Consider the following 18206-nt stretch of genomic DNA (forward strand, 5'->3'; position numbering starts at 1 on the left):
AGAGCAAGAACACCACCCTGTTGCTTACCAAGGCCATATGGAGTGATCCAGTGTCAACACTTACCAGCCCATGGAAGGCGTAATCTGTCCAACCCCACCAGGAGGGAGGGAGTAAAAACCAGGGATCTCTGAGGTTTGGGAAGGACGGTGTACACCTAGGAGAGGGATCAAGAGTCAGTTAGAGGAAGACATTCAGGCAGCACTAGCATCCCCACAGGATTAGATGTCCTTGAGCCCTGCGTTGCCCTTTATTTCAGGGCCAGTAATTAAGTCTAGCTTCGTGAACTGCAAAAAAATTTGTGAGGAAAATGGATTCCTCCCACAATTCACCCCTTCCCCACTGATTCCACCTCTCCGGCACAGCCCTGCACCGGGGTGACGCACAGCCATATTCCTGCAGAACATACAGTCAGTCTTGGAGGCAAAGTTGTTCGAGCACAAGGGTCACCCCCCCGGGCTCCTTGGTTTCCAAACACTACTCTCATTCTGAAAATGACTTGGTTTCTATTTGTTTCATTCCATTAGCTGCTTTTTCCCTCCCAACCCATCAGAGAAAAGTAACATGGATCACACCATTCAGGATCAAGGCCTTCCTTCCCTGCGAGCCTCTGCCTTCTTTTTCCAATGACTCTGTTCACTAATTCTCCTGAGGGCTATTTTATAAAGACGCGTTGCCTTTGAATTAGTTTGAAAGAAGCCTTGGTTTTCAGGATCGCATTTGTACTGCTCTGCTGGTGCCATGGGACCATAAATGTGGCATACACGGCTAGCTGAGAATTGCTCTTCCATGAAGGAAATCCCTGGGTGTGCAGCACAATTCATGGTATGGGTGGCACATCCAGAGGAAAATGGTTGGGGCCAGTGTGTCTTCACACATCAGCTATTCCTGAATTTCAGACCAGATTCTTGTAGCATTGGGCTGTGGGGTATTGCTAGAGAATCCCTGGTGCTGGCCCTAAACTCAAAGCCACAAATGGGGAACTGGAAAAGTGAAAGAGCCCTCACCTTTGATTTGGAAGAGGCTTGAATGATAGCATCTAGCTTTATGTTGCTAAATCTGAAGATGCACATAGTGGTGAAAGTGTCCAGCTGTGTGTTCCCCAGAAGGGAAGAAAGAGGGAGACTGTATGTGTGGTAAAAAGTGAGCTGTTGCCACTGACATGTCATTTAGTGGTCAAAAGTTGTGAAGTGAAATTAATGGTTTTCTCAACACACCGCTGACCTCTGTCTAGCGAGCTGATGAGTGTAAGATGCTCAGGATCCTTCTAGATGTGCAATTGCCAGCTGGGCATTTCTGTTAAATAGTTTCTACAAATACTGATTTTGAAGGCAAGTACATCAGAGGTGAATGCCAGGATCTAGGGGAGCAACTCTTGAGGGAGGATGAGGACCAATGGGCATAAGCTAACAGAAGGTAAATTCAGGCTAGATATAAGAGAAAACTTTTTCTCTGTAAGGGTCACCAGAATTGAGAACACACTCCTGGCAGAGGTGGTGCAATCACCCTCCCTGGAGATGTTGAAGATGAAGCTGGACGGGCACCTTGCTGAGCTCATCTGAGCCCAATAACTTCATTCTCATGGCGGGGGACCGGACTTGGTGATCTTACAGGTCCCTCCCGGTTGTATGATACTTGTGCAAATACTATTTAGCAAATATATGTGACCAATATATTTTCCAACATTGAGATCTATGTTTAGGCAATCTGTAAATTGAACATGAAGTAAAATATATGAAATTAGTTTTAATGAACCTTTGTAAATAATTAGGATGTCACTGACTCCAAGCACCTTAACAGAGGGTAAATACAAGGAAACTGCAACCAAATGAAACGTACAGTGAGAAATTAGCTAAGGATGAAGAGCCAGTATTCGGAGCCTGATAAGATTAGGCCACAGTTCTAGATCGAACCAAAGACAGGAGCTGGGTTAAATGATACCAGCATCTCTTGAAATTTGGGCCCTGAACAGATTAATGTAGCACAGAAGGGAGGTCTGTGGCTTGAGCACCAGCTTCTAACTCAGGAAATCCTGGCTCAGTTCCCTGATCTGCCACAGATTTCCGGTGTGATGCTGGGCCAGTCAGTATTTTAATCCCAAATGTTTCTCAGTTCTACATCTGTAAAATATTTTGCTAGGTGTGGCGTGAGTATAAATAACTTAAAGATGAGAAGACACTCAAGGCCTTGGTTCTTTCATAGAGCCAAGATAGAGGCAGGCAAGACAGAGGCAGGCCAGCCCAGTACTTGCTGTCAGTTTAGAGAGAGGTCTGAATCAGAAGCTTTTGCTGTGGATGGGTCAGGTTGGGTCACGATGATATTGAGGAGAGATCTCTGGTCTTACCTGAAACAAATATAGAACCCCCCCCCCTCTGGTTTTTGAGTATATGCAGAACCCAAACAAAAGGGATGAGAGCTTCAAATCTGAGCCATTTACAACAAAAAGCAGAAGGCTCTGATTTAAGGTTCTGGTTCAGGCCTCTCTCTGAACATATCGGTGAAAGGATTTCAGACAGCAACACTCCTGTCTACTACCCATGCAAATAAGAAGCTGGAATCTGGCCCTGAAGGATACTGACTTCTGCATAAATCCAGGAGAGAGCGTTCCTGAGTTCAGTGACCTGCAACAGAGGCATAAAGGACAGCTGCCAACCAGTGGGGCAGGTTGGTCCTACACTGTTTTGAGCTTTACATGCCATTAGTAAGATCCCAAAACACATTCATTGGCAGGCCTTTCAAATACCCTTGAACTGTTGTGGGACTGTATTCTGCCAGCAGTTTTCAAGGGTAGCCTGAAACGAGGAGCTTTGTTACATCCTCTCAGGAGCCAAGTGTAATTAATTAATATTCCCTTGTCCCTTCTTAGTGAGATGCAGAAATTTGCCATTAGCTGAGCTTCAGATATGCTTTAATTTGCTAAGCTGTCATATATTTTTATTGAGTTTTTCATACTCTAGTGACTGACAAGGAATTGCCTGGATGGAAGAAACACCAGACGTTTGTTTGAGGGGCTCTTATAAAGTGTAAATCCTTCTCAGTCACTGAAGTTTCATTGATGAGGCCAGACTGTGGCCCTTAGAGTTCAAACTGATGACAAATCAACCCCAGTTCATTCACTTCAAGCCACATCTGGTAGAACCCTTAATGTGGCAAAGCTCGTCACCACTGCAGGGCAGCTTCACATAAAAGTTGGACCAACATGTAACCATGTGGCTTTGATATGCTGGGCTTTGCATGCAGCAGAATAGATGCAGCAGAATAGCTCACATTTTGCACTGACTTCCAGGTTCAAAGGAAGTCAAGATCCCAGCCACAGTTTACGTTCCCGAAACCAGGAATCAACCTAGATTTATTTGAAACTGGACTCAGGCTTAGTTCAAAGCTCTGGATGAACTTGAGGAAGTTTGAACCTCTTGCACCAATGCATTTAAACAAATGTTTATTTTCAGCCCCCAACCAAAAATAGCGAAGTACAATCAATTAGATGTATGTATTCTTTTTTTGTTTTTGTTTTGGTATGAGCTCTAATCTCTCCTTATTGTACTTTCCTCCATTGCTTTTGTGAGAGGACTGATGTGTACTGAATTAACGTAGAAACCCCGAGTCAAACTGTGTGACAACCACATATATGTGGCCAAAGGCTGAAATATATGTACAAAAATCCAGCTAGATATCATGATTTAGTCAAAATATTTCCTGTTTCAAACATTTATTTTCTCAAAATGACAACCTTACAACAGTCTGGGTATGAGTCAAAGGAAAGGTTACTTTCCATTTTCTGGTTAGCTCTTGTATATCATCCCCAAGCTCTGTTCTCAGGCTACAAGGACTGTTATTACAGAGAAAGTTAAACTTTGATGATCAGGACAGACACTCTTTGATGTTCAGGATGCCATTAGCCGTGACTATAAAGTATCCCAAGGAGCTAGCCCCCCTGTAGCCAATGTCCCCGTCTGCTTGAGTGTAGTGAACATGACGTTCTTTTATTTTTCTTCTCACAAGGCAAAGGTTAAAGGAACTGGCAGTGCCAGAGAAACCTTGGCTAGATGGCAACTCTCATTTAAAGGGCTTCTGGCATCAACCCCCTTTTAAGTTGCCACGATGATTCCCACCGCCTCCCACATGCTTAGAAAAACCAGCAGTTACCTTGTTTCTGGTTGATATCAGCTGGCAAGTGTGGCGAGTGGGAGCCATGGCTGAAATGCTCGTTGCTGTATGGAATGAGCGGGGTGAGCGGATGGACGCCGTGGGACGGCTGCACCACAGGAACTTTGTTAGACTGAAAAATACAAAACAGGAGGAAGGCTTCAACAATTTTTGCCTCTGGGTATTACAACACAGCAGTACCGAACACCCGCTGTCAAGGGTCAGCCCAGTCAGCAGTGTTAGGACTGCTGCTCACAGCAGCTGCAAAGGACTGGCTTACTGACTCCAACAGGTAGGCATATGAAAGCAGCTACTCCTGACTGCTGAACACCGAGTGCCAATTCCACCCTGTCCAGGTTTTGCAAGTGGTGTGTTAAGAATCACTGCAGGTCCCTGATCTTGCTCAAAAAAACCACAGGAGGACAGTCTCCTTACCAAGATGAACTCATTAATACAGAACGACCTCATCATAACCCCCTGTGGGACAATGGGGAAAGTTCATTAAAGGACGGTGCTCTCTCTAATACGGAGTCGATCTGTCGTCACAACAATGAGACCTTGGTTCTTGCTGCTGGAGTTGTTAAAGCCACGGCTCATTATAGGGACATATCTCATTGCTGCGTTGTCCAGCAAAAGTTCAAAGTAACGGTAATCAGTGACACTGCTGTAAACTGGCATAACTGGAACAACTGCTACAAAATGCTACAATATTTAGATGGGTGACCACGATCAGCCCAAACCAGCAGGAAGTTTTCAGATTCTGCAGTAGGACTTAATCTAACAAACCCTTTTTATGCCAGGGCTGGCACTTCTGAGCATACCAGCAAATGTATCGCTACATTATTATACCTAATTTTTTGCCCTGCTAAGGGTCACACAAACACGTGCACATACAAATACATGCATGCCTTTCAAAATTTTAATATGTGCATCCTAGACTGAAGTGACAAATCTAAAGCAAGCAACTGAGTGCGTGGTGCCGGATCCCTTATTTTCTAGTAGGGAACCTCCAGCCCTCCTACGTCAGGTCCTCCACATAACAGGCTTGAAGCACAAGCTATACTTTGCACTCTCAAATGTTGGAGGGAGTGAATTTGGACATATCTATTAATGTAGCACGAGCTACAATTTGTATCTGACCATTTCAACTACTCAATCCTCTACTGGAAGAAATAAAGCGATTCCTCTGAAAGAGAGTTAACACATGGCAAAATTGTTTCAAAGACGGTAATGAATACGTTGGTCTCTCTCATTGCCCCATCTGATTGAGAAGAAAGGAGTGGCAGGCAAAGCTTCTGACTAAAGACAAAACAAATAAATAGGCTTAACTTCATCAGGAACAGCTAATAGCCCAATTGTCCTCCACTGCTATAGTGATATGAGATGTTTTTCTGCCACTGACTCTGGTAAAGGTTAGGCAGAAAATTGCCTTCACAGGGTCTTCCTTTGCAATAAGCATAATGTCAGACAGAGATCCTGATGGGTGTCCCAACACTTCAGCTGCTAAAAGATGCAGTTAGCATCTGATGACGTGAACCACTGCTCATAAGTTTATGCATGTCTGATTCAGTTAGTCAGTAAGGTGCATATCTACCATGCCTTCTGTCTGTCTGCAGCTGCTGGCCAAGAGAGCAGTAGTGCAGCAAAAAGAAAAGGGGAACACTAGGGCAAGAGGCTGGTATGTCCTGGGGTTAGAAAAGGAACCTGGAGGGGCCAATCTCTGGACTATCTGGAGGGCAAACCAGTCCCTGGCACCCATTCACGGAGAACAGCATATACTGGAACACAGATTCAGTAGCTTAGACTCACATCCCGACTTGTTGGATACAAATTTCATAGCTATTGAGTTCTGCGAGCTTCACATCTCTGAAAATCAGGCTCAAGATGTCCTGTCTAGGGTTTCCAAACTAGAAACACCCAAGTTAGGTTGTTTTTCCAAAAATGCAGACCTTCCAGAGTGCCTTGTTAACAGTGAAGATCCAATCATTGGTGAAGTCTCTGGCACATATATCACACTGCCAAATCTCCCTACCCTGATAGAAATCCCACAGACAAGAGCTGAAGATGCAACAAGCTAGAGTAAAATCAGGGAAAATAGTGTTTGTCTCTCTCTTCCAGTTGTAATGCTAAATTTTGTAAAGGCCTAAAATTTTGTAAAATGATGCTGCTGTATTAAGTACAATGTTGGGTATTTCTGCATGTTGGAACAGAAAAAAAAAAACTCGTTCAAAACAGTTACAGAGCTGTAAGGACGACGTGCACACACAAACTTTGCTGTCTGCCTCAAGCATGTCTGCTGTCTCATACTTGCCCAGTTTCGCCCACAGTTGCTTTTAAACCCGAGCTGACTTAACCACTACTGGAAAGTCAGGATCTGTCTTGAGGAAAACTAGAGAAGGTATTAGGGCGGATAACTACAAAATCAGGAAAAATAAGAATGGGCTGCAAGGGAATGGTGCCTAGGGATTAGAGAAGGAGACTCCAAGTCCGATCTTTTTGCAGTCCATCACAGCTGCGGTCAATTTGGTGTAGAACTGTAGGCAAGTTATTAACATCCCTGGGTTTTGTTCTCCACTGCCCTTCACTGGGTGTAGCCATCTGCATCTGTGCATTGTAAAATAGAGAACTGCTCTGGTTTGCTAGCATGCTCAGTTTGCACAGGTGGCAGTGACATCTGTGGAGGCAGTGCAGACTCTGGCTTTGCCTCTTGGAGAAGCAGGAATGATAGAGGCAGACAAGGTTCTTTGGGTAAATCTGATATCTTTTATTAGACCAACTTAAATAGTTGGAAAAAAAAGTTTTAGAAAGCTTTTGGGTTTAAAAACCCTTTGTCAGCAATGATAGAGGAGAACCTTAATTTGTATAAAGCATTTTGTGAACCTTGCACAAAAGCTACTACACATGTGCATACTGTATCAATGCATTGATGGACAAACCTGGGGAACAGGTGCAAAGAGACTGGTACTGACATCCGTACACACTACCAGCAGTCAGTTCATATAAATAAAACCAAGTGCCAAACAAGCTTTAAGAGGGAAAACCAAGCTTTAAACATGGACAGTCTTTAGTCAAGCAGTGCATCTTTAGGTCCCACCATGATGCCCTGAACTACAATCAGACTGGGTGATGAAGAAAAGTCTGGAGATGCCTTGAGAAATATCAAGGATATTTCTCAAATTAACTTTTGCTGAAGCCTACTTTAGTGCCAGACTTTTTAATGAAGGAAGTGCATTTGTGTGAGCACTTCATGTTCCTAACACAAAAACCAAATATCTGACAAATGTGTGCAAGACGGTTACCTGTGGACATGGAAAACTACGCCCATGCTCACCTGCATGTGTCTGATGTGCACACAGCAGGCAGGAGACACTATAGGGGGGACTTTCAGAGGTCAAGAGAATCAGCTACAGCTTGACTGGACTTTCTCTGCCCCATGCCAATTGATTTGCTACAATTCTCTTCCCTTCCCTTACAGTATTTTCAATTCAGCTTCATTCCTCCTACTCACTTGTTCCCTTATCCTTGCTCCTTCTTTTCAATGTCCCATTTCCCTTCCCTCTACTTCCCGTTGAGTGTATCCCCTGCTAACTACCCTGCTGCTGCTGCAATAAAGAAATAATTGAGGAACGAACAGTGTCATCACATGGTTCACTCTGTTTGGGTGCCAACCAAGCCCCTTTGCTTCATCCTGTGCCCAGCTTGTCTCTTTAGAGCACCAGCTCTTTGGAGGTAAGACCGTCGTCTACTCTGTTTCTACAGTGGTTAGCACAGTGGAGCTGTATCTTAGTGCTCCTCAGGCATTATCATAATATCTCATAATACACACAATTGATAAGAGTATCCGGTGTCTTATGCCCGTAACTTAGGCACATGTGAAATTGTGTGAGCAACTGCCTCTACTGAACTTACAATCCTCATAACTCATATTGTAAGGGTAGAGGGAGGTTTTCAAAAGTGCCTGATGATGGCCTGAAGTCAATGGAAAAACTCTTAATAGGCTTCACTAGGAGAAAAATTAGGTCAATGCTGTCTTTTCTTTTCTTTTGAAAATCCCAACATTTCTGGTGTCCATATAAGAATAGGATTTTCAGTCTCCTTCATATATACCATATCAGCAAAGCATATTTCTCATAGAGAAGTAAGGCTAGAAGGGACCTCAAGAAAACATCTAGTTCAACTGAGGATCAAACCCCCGACCATCCTACTACCTGGCACTGTAAGCACATACAGTCCTGTGCTGTTCTTATTGTAAGGCCTACAGGTTTGTAAAGAAAAGAAGGAAATAGCTAGCCATCTAAAAAAACCCTGTGAGAATCATGATTTTAATGTGCTAAGTACATCAAAAGTAACAAACACAAAGGCATGCGGTCACAGCAAAGGCACTAACTGACTGGGCTGTGTTTTCCACCAGATTCAGAGCAGGACATCATGGTTTGGTGTACAGCAGGGCTGTAAATCAAGTACTCAGATTTTCCATCAGTTCAGAGGGAAAACAATTGCAGGCAGCAGTAAGACAACTTAGGGCTTCCCCCTCTCTCCCTTAAATTTCCTCTAACCCTGGCTCCTGGTTCCACTGCTGTTTTATGCAGCCCTTTAAGTAGGACAAAAAAAACTGATAGGACAAGGCTTTCAAGAAGGCAGGAAAAACATTTCAGTTAGAGCCAGTTCATGTCTGCTGCTGCTTTGTTAATTAGCATGTTGGTAATAGAAACCAGTTTTATAAGCTAGATGAACACTGTGAGAGATGAACAGTTCTGGAAAGGTACTCAGGAGCAGAGAAGCAGCTTTCCTTTTTGCTTCACTTTTCAAATATTTTAATCCATGCCTATTCAGTCGGTACCCATGTGCATGGTTCCTGGTTTCCAATAGATGCCCTTGTAAGCTGCCAAACTTTAAATTTTAAAATCAGGCCTGACTCTTTTGAAAGTCTGTATAATCGAAGAAGAGGTGTCCTTTTCTTATTCTATAAAGTTTGAATTTAGTTTCTCCAAAACGACTCCAACACAACAAAGTACAGTCCCGAGGAGAATCTTCAAAGCAAGCCTGAAATTGCCAACTGATGACTGCCTTATGCTGAGAAAATTAACCTGAATACAATCATTTCCACAGGCTGAACTGTATTGAACACAGGATTATTTTAAAAATTTCACAGTCTCTCGTAGTAGGCCCCTACTTAACCTTCATCTTGTACTAGCTTTGCGAGGAGAATCTGCTGGAGGACCACAGGCAAAAGGGTAAACTTTACTTGAAGACAACTGAATTGTACTGCTGGGAGCTTATTTTAAATAATTTACTAGAAGAAACGTTGCAACGGCATTGTTAATTCTCCAGTGGTAAAAGAAATGTGACTGAAATTCTCTGGAGGATGCTACAGAAACTGATGAGAAGAATGCAAATTATATTAAAATATGATCGACTAATACACTGAAGATTGATGAACCTTTGATGAACTTTTATAACAAAGTTACTGGTTCAAATCCACCTGATGTGAGCAGTCAATGAAAGCTGTCAGTTATTGCTATAGAGCATGGAAGCCTATTTAAAATAACTTGGCTGGTTTCAGTCCAGTTTCCCATGCACAGATGTCAAACCTGGCATCCCTGCTGGCAGTCTCAGGAGATGCCAAGGAATAAATGGACAATAGAGACTGTTTTCTTCTATGGGGGCAGTCCAGGGAAGCTTGCATTGCTGTATTTTCCCAGCAGGATCTCTTGTACGGTCAAGAAGATGAACACATAAAATAATTCAAGAATGAGACATGAACAGAATGTTCTTGTGAGCCTAAAGCATCATTTTGGTTGGCAAATTTCAATTTCTGACAAACTTTAAATTACCTACTTTCTAACATGGGAAATTCCCTATCCTTCCCTTTCTTCACCACACTGGCACACCGGCTAAATAACGTTGTGTTCAGATGCAGATTTCTCGTCAGTCTTGCATGATACTGCTCTTACTTTCAACTAGCCACATGCCTGAGATGACTCAGTCTGCAGAAACCTTTGTGAGCTTAGACCCAGGAAGAAGCTATCACTATGAAACAAAAAAAGCCACTTTAGTCAGTAGTGTAATAGGAAGCGTGGTACGGCAAAGGCAGGTGCATTGATTATAAAAAGATGCTGGCCAGGCACAATTAAGAGACCTCTTCACTTCCCTATAGGTGTCTGATTGTAACAGAAGCTCTGGGCTAAATAGACCGTTCTTAATCTTGCTGAATGTGTAGTAGAAAATCTACTATATCAAGATCCTTGTCCTCAGAATTGCAGTCTCATTCAGTTCACCCCAGAATGAAAGCTTCGCTATCCTATTGTCGTTCATTCCCACCCTTGACTAAATATGACCTGGATAGTTTTGTAAAGTGGGGAACATGATCACTGGTTGCATAAGGTTCCTGAGGTCACTGGCAGCTTCACTACGTTCTCCAAACCTGCAATGAGTGATTTAACTAACTCCATTGGTTCTGGAATTCTTGACATAAGGGTTTCTCATCCGAAAATGCTGATTCACTGCACATGGGAAAGGACTGGTTTTGATTACTTTCTCGACTCCAAATGTTTATGTTACACTTCTGAAATTGCTGAGCTGTTTGTCAGAAATAGTTAAAAAAGGGCTATGGACTTTCAAGCTTTCAGACACCAGGTGTCCCATTTATACCTCTGGTGGAGCTGCATCACTGCCAACAACTGTGGGACACCTATTTGTAAAAATTCTCTTCTTGGAGAAAAGTCATATAACCAAAATGAATAAGCTTCATTCTGGTGGCCCTGATCCAATGCGAGCCTTTAATTAATTCCAGTGAGAGCAGGACAAAACGCTCAAGCTGAGAAGTATGCAGGTGAGAGCAAGCAATGATACTGAACTTCTGGTGGACTCTTATCTGGGAATTCATTTCTATTCTTTACCTTTCACAAATGTATACTAAAAAATAAAAAAGGGCTAAGTAGGTAATACCAGAGTCAATATGTTAAAGCAAAAGAGCAAATATATTCAGCTACAATTGAAGTTACACAACACATGAGAGAGGAGTTCATCTTTTGTGTAAACCTTGATCATCCATTCCTAGGGCATCCTTGCTGGGACAAATGTCTGCAAACTTGACACCTGTGCCTATGTTACTAAGAAAATTGTTGGTATATTTTTAACAAACTATATAGGCAAGGGTTGTATTCTTTAAAGTCCTTATTTTATTTTTTTAGTAAAGCTGCTAGGTTGTCTGTCTCCTGTAGGTCTCCTGTAGGGGGGTTGGAGTGTTTGTTGTAGGGGAAAAAAATTACAAGAATCATGTTTCAGATTTCCTTCTATTGGAGGAGAGAATTAATTGGCGGATTTTGCTGACATCTTATTAAAATCATCTCTAACATAAAAGGAGGTTACAACTCTCCCACCTAAGACTAGAATAATTCAGAAATGGTAATATCCTGCTACCCTCACTAAAAATACAATGGATTAGTTAACCAATTACTCAGCATCTGAGTCCTCAATATAAGAGTGGGGATCATGATCAAAGTTTCTTCTATAGCACTGCTGCCATTTTAAATCCTAATCTGTCACAATTCTGTCTCACCTTCTGTTTTTTTAATAGACCCCAAACATTCCTGAGGCTTTAGAAAACTATTATCAAACAACAGATTGCTGCAGGGCTGTCAGCTAGCACTTCATGCACACAAGCCACTAAAATTTCCCAATGAGACATAAATAAGTGAAATGCAGTCAGCCTTTAAAATTGACACTATGCTGAAGCCCCATTAAATGAAAGGGCTGACTTCCATAATTGGGAAGCATAAAAGTGTTCATGGTACAAAGGTTACACAACACACAAAAAGGAGACTGGGATAAAACAACAGGAAGACCTCAGGTGAAATGACAGTACCTATGAGTCAAACAAGTCAGATTGGTAAAACAAAAGCAGAGGTGTGAACAAGGAGTTCTTGTGCCCTGGGCAGTGGCTGTGGCTGGGCTGGCTGCGGGGGTGGCCAACCATCTTGCCACCTCCTCTAATTTAGCAGCTGGGCCTGGTGCCCCACTTGACCACCCCAAGGTATGCTACTGGAGCAAAGCATCAGTCCCAAAAAGACCACATGGGCCTTAAAGTCTCCCAACAGATAAACACACATGGGAGGCAGAAAAATATCAGTGAAAACTGCGCATGTGGCATAAAGCTTATAGCTGGTTGGTTGACTGCGTGGAGATACTTGCACAACTCAAAGCTTGCTCTGCCACTTGGGGAAAAGGCACCCACCCCCCCACTCCCAGCAATATATCATACTCTCAATATGTATTCAGGGAACAACTTGAGCTTGCCTGACCTGTTATTTTCCAGAAACTAATGTTCACATTGCTTGGAGCACTGCATAAAATTCCTACCTAGGATGGCTTTGACCTACTTACAGTAATTAATATCATAGGATTTGGACAGCCAGTCCATGGAGGTGTCAGATATCCTATTCTTTGGCTTCCAATTGCAATGAACTATCTGAAATCTTCTCTTTAATACAAGAGCCTTGTTCAAGATTTATTTTCCTACCCCATCTTTCAGGCAACAGCGGTAAGAGAAAGCATCTCATTTCAGTTGTTGCCCTACTGTTAAGAGTCATGTATCTTAGTCAACCTTTATCGCCATATTGACTCAAATTTAAGATGACCCCCGCCAATAATTAGGTTCTGTACATGGAAAACTTAGAAATTTGTTATAATTTTCCATCCACAGAATCTAATTATTGAAGGGTCATCTTTAATGCATCCCTTCCACTGCTGCAGGGGACGGGCAGTAGAGGGACAGAAGGGGAGGTCAAGCAGCTTGGCCCCTGCTTGTACCTGCCCCCACCACCTCTGTCACCTGTCTACCCCCCCACCCCCACAGCCTGGGACCTCCCTCCTTTGCTCCCTCTCCTGCCTCTCCCTTACCTTTGCATCACACTGGCAGGCTCCATCCCTATTCTAGCCTGGTGCACTGTGCAAGGCTTCAGCCCGGCTCAGCCCCCGTGCAGGCTGCGTGCCACTGTTTTAGGACTGGGCTGGGGCTGTGCTTAGTGCCCCGGGCTGCAGTGTGCACAAAGCCTGCTGAAGCACAGCAAAGATAAGCAGGGGGAGGGAGAGGGGCAGGTGGGAAGGAAGATGGGGCGGGGGAAGAGGCTGCGGAGTGGAGTTGGTGGAGCGCAGGGGCAGGGAGGGGGCCGGCAGCAGCTGACCCCGGGTAGAGGTTGGAGCCAGTGCAGCCGCCTGCTCTCCCACTGACCCCGGGTGTGATTCTAAGAGCATGGGGGGGGCGGGTCCCTCTTCATATTAAATGGCTGGGGGGGGGGGGGGCCTCATCTTAGAATCACGGAAACACGGTAATCCCTGCGGATGCCAATGGGTCAGTGGGGCTCCTGACTTAAATTAGAATAGCTTTTGGGTTGCCCTAACTTGTAGCTGGTCTGCTTTTAAAAAGACTGTTGTAGCAACTGGAGATCACCGCAACACAACACGATTGAAAGCCCACGGGCAAACTTCAAGGACAGGGGGACAGTTGACCTCCTGTGGCCTCCAGGGCTTATCCCTTCCTCCAGTCAGGAAAAAAATGGAAATTGAATACAGACTATAGGAGCGTATTAGTACAAGTAATAAGTGACTTTGGTCTTCCCTGGAGGAGTTTGTTCGGGGGATTCAAACTCCCCCTGATTGTTTTGTCATCACCCGAAGATAAAATACAACAACTCGTCTTAGGGGAAAAGGCAGAATTATAATTAACAGCATTTGCACGCACAGAATGGCCTTCATCCCCACGTCAGTGGGTTTCACAAAGGTGGGTGGGTAAGACCACGAGCTCTGTCTTGCAGCTGGGTAAGCTTAGGCACCGTGACTTGAATGTGATCTCACAGCAAGTCAGTGGCAGGCCCATGAACAAAGGTCTCTAGAGTTTCAAATGCCTGCCCTGTTCTCTGGACCATGCCAGTGCCTCGTCTTCCTGAAAATTAGTCTGGCAGACTGTAGGGAACATCTCAGGCTTCTTAACAATTCCTGCGTGTACGCTGTGCAACATAAATCTGGGAGGAGGGCTGTCCCTGATTTTTCTTGCTTTAAACAAACCAAGAATAAAATCATTTATAGTGGCAACAGTGGAAACTGCTTCCCTGGTGCAGTCCCATCGATGTATAACACCATTCCCAAAGGGTCAGTCTCCCTGGGATTGAAGGAATATGACAAATGGAAGAGACTGGTAGGAAGACTGCAACCCCAAGTAGGTATTTACCAAATGACAGAAGTTGCTACAACTGTGAGAACCCCCTGGATGCACACCTTGCTGGGTTATTTGACCCCAGTTGTCTTTTCTACCCAGAGCAGGGGGCTGCACCGGATGATCTCACAGGGCCCAAACTTCTGTGAATCTGTCAGCTACTGCCCTTCCATGGCTCGCTTCACTCCAAAATCTCAAGACACACCTTTGTTGTACAGGTCCGGGAGAGACGGAGGCAAGGGAAACTTAAATGACTTGCCTGATGGCACAAATGAACCATTATCAGCATTAGGGCCTGAATCCAGGGACCTAACTCCTGCCTGTTCTGGTTAGGAGACATTAATGTCAATGCTTTCTGTGCAGAGTTCCTGCATTCTTCCCCTCTTACTGTTCCTGTCCACCTTGCTGAAATCAATTGGTGCTCTGATGAAACATGCAGGCTAGCGAGCTCCTTGCAGCGATCTCTGGTAACCAGAGAGGCAAATCTGGAAACACCCCCCTAAGTCTTTATATGACTACTCCCCCACTGTCACTAACCAAACACTGTACACAAACTTGCCGCTGCTGCCGAAGGAGCGAACGCTGTGGTTTCTAGCACTCGACGGGGTAACCTAAGCAGCGGTGAGTAGAGATTAGTCATGTCACTTTCAAATTTTCCCACATTGCCGGCCCCAATAATAACTAAATGAAAAAGCAGTGGCCAGGTCTGTCATGTCCCTCACCCCTTGGCGGATGGGGAAGGAGAGGCGGGGGAACAGACAGCCTGCTTCTTCTTGGGGGACATTCATAAATACCTCTATGAGAACATTTTGCCAATGGAAACAGTTAAAAATCAAGGCAGCCCATTCCCTCCTATTTTGCATTTTATTAGACAGGCTTGTCTGTTTGGCAGAGACATGCAAAAGGTGGTTCTGCTTGCTGAAAGGTGTGTGATGGGGGGGGCAGCGTGGGCCCTGCTTAGTGAAATGCAAACATGAAATGGGATGAGCTGCCCCACATCTCGAATGGGATGGTGGTTTTTCTAAGTCAGGGGTTTTCAACCTTTTTCAACTGCCGAGTACCGCAGTTGATGTGGCAAGTTACTTCTATGTGCTCTGCCTTATTTTCCCACTTGCAAAATAAGGATGATGATCCATCTATGTCAAATATTTCTGGATTTCTGGATGGGTAGAAAGAACCATGTAGGAGTGAGGAATTGTAAAATAAGCAGTCAGTTGTTAAAAAGGGCCTAAAGGTTTTAGGAGCCTAAATCCTATTTTCCTAAGTGGCTTAGGTAGTTAGGAGCCTATATCTCATTGACTTTTAATGGGATTTGGTGTCTAAGTGCCTTAGTAGCCTATCAAAATGTTACCCGGAATCACAAATCTACAGATTCTAAACAAAACTAAGAAAACCCATAACTCTCAGCTTTTTTCTTTCATCATCTCTATTTTATGGGACAGTATTTAAATGCATTATCCTATTGCATTACACCTTGTTCAGTTGTGGTAGTTATTTCTTCTACCTTAAATATACCATAAGCAGGATCCCCTGGTCCACCACGCTGAACTGAAAGCATCTGGAGGTTGCCCCCTTTGTAGGGGAGTCTCCAACATTGTGAAGCTGATGGAGAGGACTCTTATGACACTTGTACCAAGCCTGAGAGAGGAAGAGTTAGGGCAGGAAGAAGTCATGTCAAAAGAGGCGAGACTCCACTATCCCTTGTTCAACACTAATCCCAGTGATATGGGTTAAAGCTGTAAAGCTTGAAGTTAGACCGTGGCTATCTAAACCTTACCCCTTGTCTGAAAGGAAACTGGATTCACATAAGCAAACTTGGGGTAATCAGCCAACTGGCTTCCCCTGAGTAGGCAGGCCCCAGGGAACTGCTATCTTGCTTCCTCTGTTCTCCTAGTTAAAAAGAGAAAACAGGTTTTCAAGACTGCATGCAGAGTTGTGGGAATCAAGACAAAAGTGCAGTACACTATGCTCGCAAGGAGAAATCGCAGGTTCAATCAATTTAATAAATGGTGGTGATCCAGAAAAGGATCTGGAGATTACTCTGAAACAAACTGCTTATGAATAAAATAATAAGATGCTCTTGCAAAAAAAGCCGAATATCATTCACAGATGTATTAACAGAACTGTCATGTAAGACACAGGAAGTGACTGTTCCTTTCATGTTCAGTGGCGGTCATGCCTCAGTTGGCATATTTTGTCCAAGTTGGTCAATGTACTTTAAGGAAGGGAACAAATTAGAGAGCCTTGAAGAAAGCAAATTTAGATTAGAAAAAAAGGAAGAAGTGCTAGAAATCTGGGTTTGTTTACTGGGGGAAGGGAATCTTCCAGTGCATAAAAGTTTAATACAAAAAAAATGGAGATCAGTTGTTCTCCGTGGACACAGAGAAAGGATACATCAAGGACACTTGAGTTGTAGCTAAGAAGTTTTATGCTAGATATTGGGAAGAGCTTTCTAACTGGAAGTATAGTTAAGCACTGGAAAAGGCTATTTAGGGAGGTTGTAGAATAACCACGTCCACAGGGCGCTCAGTGCATCTGGTACTTTTAGAGGAGAGGGAGCCTGCAGGTGGTGAGGGGGGCGAATGAGAGCCTAACTTGATCAAGAAAGTGCTGGGCTTAGACGGGAGATAAGCCCAGAGCCCTGAGCCGAGCAGGCAGTAAGACTCTGAAAGCTGCTGAGGGAACATCTCCAAAGCAGGAGTGCAGGAGCCAGAAAGTGGCTAAGAGTGGAACCAGAAGGGTCCAGGAGCCCACAGAGGGGCTGAGTGTGGGACCAGGAGGTCCAGGCACCAGAGTGTGGCTGAGAGTGGGACCAGAGGAGGCTGAGTATGTGGACTGAACATCAGTGAGCAATGAGCACGAGGCATGGGGCATGGTGTAGGAGTGGATGGAGCAATGCAATTAGCCCGTAAGACAATGACCACAGGTACCTGGTGGTCATTAGAATGAAAGCAGATTGGGGTGCCCTGGGGCGGCCTCCCTTATATAAAAGCAAATACATTAAGGCATGGCAGGGGAACGAAGGGGTGACTGCTCACAGAGAAACAAGTAGGTAAGGGCTGAAGGGACTCTAGGGGCTTCATGGCCACCCCTGGAGAGAGACCCTGTTACACCACCATTGGAGTTTTTAATAACAGGTGAGACAAGCACCTGCCAAGATTGGTCTAAGTATACTTGTTCTCACCTCAGAGCATTTAGATGAATAAGAAGGCCTCTTCAGGGCACTTTCAGATCTATATTCCTGTGATCATATGAGGCCCTTCCATATTCCTCACTACATTTTTTGGATGATTGTGACTATTATTATTGTGATAACATGTACCATAGTTACCCAAATCCAGGACAACTTTGAATTTAAGGTGACTCCCTGATAATTAGATTCTATACCTGGAAAAAATCTAATTAGTGTTAAATTGTCTTAAATTTATTCCTGCCCTCACACTGCTGTCGCAGGGAAAGCATGGGGCAAGGGGCCAGGCTGCCACACCTTGACTCCCTGTCTACCCCCATCATGCCTGTGCCTGCCCTCATGCCACTTGTGCCCCTGCCTGCCCCGCTGCTGTCGCTCCCCCCGCCCACAACCCCCAGCAAAAAAGGGCCTCATCTTAGATTCGAGTAGTGGCCTGGGGCCAGGACTGCCTGCTCCAGGCTGGTACCTGAATCTAAGATGAGGTCCACCCCCTCTGCCTTCCCCATTGCCTGGGAAGAAAGACCTCATCTTGGATTGAATAAATACGTTATGCTGCACGTTATGTAGTCAAGTTACAAGTTATTTTACATGTGTTTTTCATATGTCATTTCTGAGAGAGAAAGGAAGAAAAAAGGCCACATTTCAGAGAGAGAAGGACT

The 18206-nt window shown here is 44.3% G+C and overlaps 1 protein-coding gene across 4 annotated transcripts in view; it reads right to left on the reverse strand.

Moving 5' to 3' along the window:
• Nucleotides 1-18206, reverse strand: part of TCF7 (transcription factor 7) — a 105067-nt gene that overhangs the window by 30865 nt on the left and 55996 nt on the right. For all 4 annotated transcript variants that reach the window (XM_090064184.1, XM_090064180.1, XM_090064182.1 and 1 more), the window contains exons 4-5: nucleotides 4145-4277; nucleotides 65-155 (exon numbers count right to left, since the gene is read on the reverse strand). In XM_090064184.1, the coding sequence (XP_089920310.1) occupies nucleotides 65-155; nucleotides 4145-4277 (224 nt within the window). The remainder of the gene's footprint in view (nucleotides 1-64; nucleotides 156-4144; nucleotides 4278-18206) is intronic.

This window comes from Crocodylus siamensis, chromosome 10, assembly GCF_052110815.1.
Source record: "Crocodylus siamensis isolate JL-2025a chromosome 10, ASM5211081v1, whole genome shotgun sequence".
Lineage (NCBI taxonomy): Eukaryota > Metazoa > Chordata > Crocodylia > Crocodylidae > Crocodylus > Crocodylus siamensis.